This window comes from Lolium perenne, chromosome 7 (assembly GCF_019359855.2).
Source record: "Lolium perenne isolate Kyuss_39 chromosome 7, Kyuss_2.0, whole genome shotgun sequence".
Lineage (NCBI taxonomy): Eukaryota > Viridiplantae > Streptophyta > Magnoliopsida > Poales > Poaceae > Lolium > Lolium perenne.
This window is the reverse complement of record NC_067250.2, coordinates 123,525,629-123,532,107: the sequence shown is the minus strand read 5'-3', so window position 1 is coordinate 123,532,107 and position 6,479 is coordinate 123,525,629. Positions and strand designations below refer to the sequence as shown.

General features: G+C 48.3%; 1 protein-coding gene across 1 annotated transcript; it reads left to right on the top strand.

The window, feature by feature from the left end:
* The first annotated feature begins 918 nt into the window (after positions 1-918).
* On the top strand, positions 919-2,237 carry LOC127318464 (uncharacterized). Its single transcript, XM_051348950.2, has one exon. The coding sequence runs from the start codon at positions 1,048-1,050 to the stop codon at positions 1,942-1,944; it is 897 nt and encodes a 298-aa protein (XP_051204910.1). The 5' UTR covers positions 919-1,047; the 3' UTR covers positions 1,945-2,237.
* Positions 2,238-6,479: the final 4,242 nt, after the last annotated feature.

The following is a 6,479-nucleotide window of genomic DNA, read 5'->3' as shown; positions in this document are numbered from 1 at the left end:
TTTTTTTGGCATGATCTAGGTCACATTTGATTTCAAGTTCCATGACATGATCATCAACCTGAATTCAAATATCTTGCCTTCTTGATTTTTTTTCTGTTTGAATGGGTGCATCATGCATGTTCTCATGCCAGTAGCTTTGGGGAAAAAAGATGATCGAGTGTGTTTTTAGTATTTGTTTTATACAAAATGTAAAAACAGCGTTTGAGCCAGGCCCTGGTGAAATCTTCCACGCCTTATAGGTGCATTTTGCAAAGTGACGCTCCCGCGAAAACCTCTATTTACAGTTACCGATATCTACAGCAGTGATGTCAGCAATGACATCAGCCATGTGCAGACTTAATCCTCTCACAAAATTATGAAAAAAAACTGAAACATAATTGAAACAAAAATATTTTGTGAAACATAAGGTAGTGACGTCAGTAGTTTCACTTTTGTACCAAAATGTTTCACTATGTTAGCCATGTATCTGTTTGGTTTCATAAAAGTTTCACTTATATTTCAAATACTAGTTTAAAATATTTCACAATGTTAGCCATGTATCAGTTTGGTTTCACAAAAGTTTCACTTATATTTCAATTATTAGTTTTATATTAGACAAAATATTAAAAGACTCACCAATCTTAAAGCAAAATGAATAGTGGATGGGACGCCGGTATGTACCGGCGCCTGAATTCGCTGCGTTCGACGCTCCCGCATTCACCGGCCACATGCTAGAGAAGAAACTCCATAACCATAAGCCACATGCCCAGATCTATCTTGTTTTAGTGAATGCCACATCTATCTAAAGCCCACTTCACTATACAGATAAGCTGCAGGTGAAACCAGGAAGTACACATCCTTAAGCAGGCCGGAAGCCCAATTTAGATTATCTAACTAACTCACAAAGTTTTGCCGAGAGGCCGAGGCCAGAAAGGAAGCCTAAAACGCCGCGAATCCTTTGGAAGTTGCCAACTGACTCCGAGAAACTCGCCCTGGCCTGGGCACAGCCCATACCGATCGCAACGCCAACCGCCGAGTTGAGAGCGAGATCACAAACCAATCTCCGCCATGCCGTGCCCGGAGACGGAGCCCGGCGTCTCGTCGATCGCTGGCTGCAGCGCCGCTGCCTCCGCATCTAGCCCCCAGCGACGCCGCCACCGATCACCTAGCCCCCTCCGAGGCCGTCTTCGCCGCCACAACGAATATGAGGACAAGGGTATGAAGGGATCCGGGCGCGAATCGGAGGGTTCCAGGAGCGGCAGCAGGCACCGGCACCGCCGTAAGAAACATGGGCGCAGCGGAGGCAGCAAGGTGAGGCATCGCCATCGCGATGAGGACTCGGAGACCTCCTACGATTCCGACGACTCGAGAGAAAGAAAGAGCAGGAAGAGATCGAGGAGCCACCACAAAGTTTCAAGGAGGAAGAAGAACAAGGGGTCAGATCGCAGCTCCCGTGGCAATGCCAAGTCTGGCGATGAGATGGCTGAATCCGTCGAGTTCAAGAAGAATAAGATGGACGCGCTGAAGCATGCGCAGGTGCCCACGCCGGAGGACAACGCGGCGCCGCTCGTCGGGCCTCTCCCGCTGCCGCAGCCCCGCGTGGACGTGCAGGTCAACTACGGCGGCGCGCTCCGGCCGGGTGAGGGCGACGCCATGGCGCAGTTCGTCCAGCAGGGGAAGCGCATCCCGCGGCGCGGCGAGGTGGGCCTGTCCGCGGACGAGATCCAGAGGTTCGAGGATGCCGGGTACGTGATGAGCGGGAGCAGGCACTCGAGGATCAACGTCGTCCGCCTCCGGAAGGAGAACCAGGTGTACAGCGCCGAGGAGAAGCGCGCGCTCGCCACCTTCAACTACGAGCAGCGGGCGATGCGGGAGAGCAAGGTCAGGGAGGATCTCAGGCGCCTCGTGGACAGGACACTCGGCAATCTCGCCGGCACGGAGCACGATCCGTTCGCTGACAAGTAACGCGCGCGCGATTTCAGTCTTGGTATCCAATCTGCAATCCTGTTATTTTTCCCGTAATCTTTTCATCGAGTTCGTTTAGCTGATCACCTGTACGAAAATGTTGATACGTCTGCTACTTGAGGCTGTCTTTGCAATATGTCATCTATGCATCCTTGTCTTAAGTGATGTTACGGGCTACTACTCTCTCCTGTATTATCACACGGATTACAGGAGACAATCCAGGTTCATCAGGGGAAGGGAAGGGAATCAAGAGGAAGTTCTGGGAGAGAGATAGAGAAGGGGGTTCGGGATTCAGATTACACTTTGGTCAAAACGACGGCGACCTCCTGTGCAGCATCGCTCCTTTACTACTTTGCCCCGTGTGCCTAGCTGGCACCTGTAGCGTCGATCACTTCCCCTGCTCCTCTCTGATTGGTCTTCAATGTGTCCATTCGGGCCCACTGATCCTCGCTGGCCTCCTTCTAGCCCTGCGCAGCCTCCGCCGCTGCTTGCCTGAAGCTGCAAACGCCACATCATTAGATAGGTCCATGACATTACGCTCTCCTTGTGAACCAGCTTGTCCCCAAGCTGGAAATTCAGGAAACCGTGCTTGGAATTCCTCTTGGTCCTCCCAAGTTGAAAGAGCATCCGAAAGACCTTGCCATCGGACCAGCACCTGGCATTTCTTCCCTTCACCTGACGCTCGCCAACGAGTACCCAGAATCATGCTGGGCTTGATTCCTTCCGACTCAACATGAGGTAAGTCAGGACTGACGTTAGCTGTCGAGACCACTGCCTTCTTTAGCAGAGAAACATGTATCACTGGGTGGATTTTACTAGTCAATGGCAACTCCAGTTTGTATGCTACCTTTCCCACTTTCTGCAGCACTTTACAAGGCCCATAGTAACGGAAGCAACTGATTTCTGCACATAGGGATGTCATTTGAGATATACCCAATCCTGCACCTCGAAATGCCTCTCAGTCCTGTGTTTGTCAGCTTGATTCTTCATACGTTGTTGTTGGCGCGTGAGGTGTTGCTGAAGAAGTTGTGTGACTTCATCCCGGTCGCGGAGCCACTATTGCAAATTCGGCACCACACAAGAGTCCACTATGTCAACACCAAAATGACGAGGTGGATGACCATACAGAGCTTCAAAAGGAGTTTTCCCCAAGGCAGAATGAAGGGTAGTATTATACCAAAATTCAGCTAATGGTATCCACTGCAGCCATTGTTTCTGACGAGAACTGGCAAAGCACCGCAGGAAGCCTTCAAGGCACTGATTCACCTTTTCGGTTTGGCCGTCAGTCTCCGGATGGTGTGCTGAGCTCATTCGCAACTCTGTTTGCGTGAGTCTGAACATTTCTTGCCAAAGAGCACTTGTGAAGATGGGGTCGCTGTCAGAGACGATAGCTTCTGGTAGCCCATGTAAGCGATAAATTTCCTTCACATACGCCATGGCGACAGAGAACGCGGTGAATGGATGCTTAAGTGGTACAAAATGAGCATATCGGGAGAACTTGTCCACTACCACCATAATGCAGTCAAAACCAGCAGACTTCGGCAGTCCATTAATGAAATCCATAGTTACAACTTTCCACAGGCCATTAGGAATCTTCAGTGGTTCCAGCAACCCAGGGTACGCCACTCTTTCCGACTTGGCCTGCTGGCAGACATTGCAGCTCGCCACAAAGGTTTTGATTTGGTTCTTCATGCCCGGCCATGCAAATAAGTGCTTGATGCGATGATATGTAGCATGGAATCCAGAATGCCCCCCAATAGGCCCTGAATGAAGCGTTTGCAAGATATCCTGCTGTAAGGGTATGTTCTTGCCAATCCACAAACGATGTTTGTAATGAATGACCCCTTTCACTAGTGAGTACTTCCCCTGTGGTGAAGCCACTGTCAATTTTGCCAAGCGGTCTGTAGCCTCTGGATCCTGTGTGTATCCTTGCAACACTCGATCCATCCACAATGGAGTGCATTGAGACACTACCAATAGTTCTTTTGTCCCTTCATGTATGTTTCTAGATAGTGCATCAGCTACCCGATTTTCCACTCCTAATTTCTTGTAAATTATTTTGTAAGTCAGGCCCAAAAGCTTGGTTAGGGGCTTGTGCTGTCAAGGAGTGGTAAGCCTTTTGTCATCTAGATGTGCCAGACTGCGTTGATCCGTTCGAATGACGAATTCATTGTGTTGGAGATAGGGCCGCCATTTGTCTATAGCCAACAAAATGGCTAGGCATTCTTTCTCGTAAGATGAAAGGCCCACCATGTGTCTTGGCCCCAGTGCCTTGCTGAGAAACGCCAATGGATGGTTGTTCTGCAACAACACTGCTCCCACTCCACGGCTGCAAGCATCCGTTTCCACCACAAAGGTCTGAGAAAAGTCGGGTAGAGCTAGAACAGGTGTTGTGACCAGTGCTTGCTTCAATGCTTGAAAGGCAGATTCCCTCTCAGAATTCCATACATATGGCACTCCTTTCTTCAAAAGGTCAGTGAGTGTGCGACTAATTACCCCATACCCTCTTATCTTATGAATTTGCGATAATAACCTGTCATGTCCAAGAAGCGTCTCAATTCTTTCACATTCTGTGGTGGCTGCCATTTGACGATAGGCTCTATCTTTTTGGGATCGGTTGAAACACCATAAGCACTAATAAGATGTCCCAGATAGACAATTCCCTGCCTGGCGAAGGTGCATTTCGATTTCTTCACTTTCAGGTCATGTTTAAACAAGATGGCCAGCACTTGTTCCAAGTGTGTAGCATGCTCTCCCAGCGTCTTACTGTATATAAGGATATCATCAACAAAGACTAAGACAAACTTCCTCAACATTGGTGCCAAAATCTCATTCATAACGCCCTGGAAGGTTGCAGGACCGCCTGTAACACCATATGGCATAACTTTATATTCAAAATGCCCATGGTGGGTCTGGAATGCTGTTTTGTATTCCTCCCCAGGCGCCATTCGAATCTGATGGTAACCTGATCGCAGGTCCAAACTAGTAAACCACTGAGCACCCGCCAATTCATCCAATAGCTCGTCGATGACTGGCAATGGGTATTTGTTTTTGACTGCCATTGCGTTGAGGTGACGAAAATCCACACGTAAACGCCATGTCAAGTCCTTCTTGCCCACCAACAGCACCGGGGATGCGAACGGACTCGAGCTGATATGTACCACACCTTGCTTCAGCATCTCTTTTACTTGTTTATCAATCTCATTTTTCTGCATTGGGCTGTAACGGTATGGTCGCAAATTCACCGGACTAGCTCCAGGCAATAGCGGAATGGTGTGATCAAATGTGCGATGAGGTGGTAAACCTTGCGGCTCGTCAAATACTGATGTGTAAGTATCCAAGACCATTGCTATAATATGAGGCACTGTGGTTTGAGAGGCTTCATCGGCGGTGAAGTACAACTGCACCAAATAGTGTACAAAATTCTGTTGTTGCAAGTAATGGAGTTCAGTTTCAGAAATAATTTCACACTGTGCAGTATTATGCTTGATCCCCTGCAGATGACAAGTCTCCCCTTTATACTGGAACTGGAACCACTTTTGCGCCCAGTGAGTAGTCATCAGACCCATCTGTTCCAGCCATTGCATCCCTAAATAACATCATAGCACTGAAGGGGTAGAACTTTCAGTGAAGTTATAAAAGAGTTCCCTTGGCAGCTCCATTGATAATCAGGCAGCTCCGCATCACCACTGAGGATGCCACCACCGGCCACTTTAACCTTCACTGGTTGCTGTAATTTCTGCACACCATCAAGTGTTGCAGCTAACTTTGCACTAATGAAATTACTGGAAGAACCAGAATCAATGAGAATAAGCACATCCCGTCATTGTATCTGCCCCATCAGTCTCATAGATTGTGTCGTTTCTGACCCATCAATTTCTTGCTTGCTTATGGACATCAGCACCTCATGATTGTCTGCTACTGCATCCTAAAAAACCTCCACCTCTGCAGCAGGTGGTTCCCCTTCGGAATCTGATGTGGGCAGCATTGCTAATAGTTCTTCCACAACATGAAGTTGTCCTGGCCCCCACTTCTCGCCACAAGTGAAACATTCCCCCCTTGCCTTGCGATAAGCTTTGAGCGTCGAGATCTTACTGTTAGTACTGGCTGAGCGATCAGTCTGACTTGCTATCCCTGGTCTGGTATGACTCTGAGCTTGAAACGGTTGTCTCGAGGTAAAACGAGGAATAGGCTGCCTGCCAGGTTGCTTTGGCATGTCATCTTCAATTTCCTCCTACAAGAGGGCAAGAGATACAGCAGTATCGAGGCAGGCCTTTGTATCATAACAACTGCTTTAATAGGAGTAGCTAACCCATCTATGAATCTAGTTGTAAAGAAAGTGGGATCCAGATCAGGTTTGTAAGCGAGCATGTGGTGCATGAGTGTGTTGAATTGCCCTACATACTCACCAACCGATTTAGTCTGACGTAACTTGAACAACTGGCGGTACAACAATTGGTACTGCCCTTTATCAAAGTGCTTACTAAGTAGCTCACACAAAATTTCCCAAGTTAAGACAGGTAATTGATCCTCTA

Bases quoted from the DNA above. Each gene is read 5' to 3' on its own strand.
- LOC127318464 (XM_051348950.2), top strand. From the start codon at position 1,048: ATGCCGTGCCCGGAGACGGAGCCCGGCGTCTCGTCGATCGCTGGCTGC.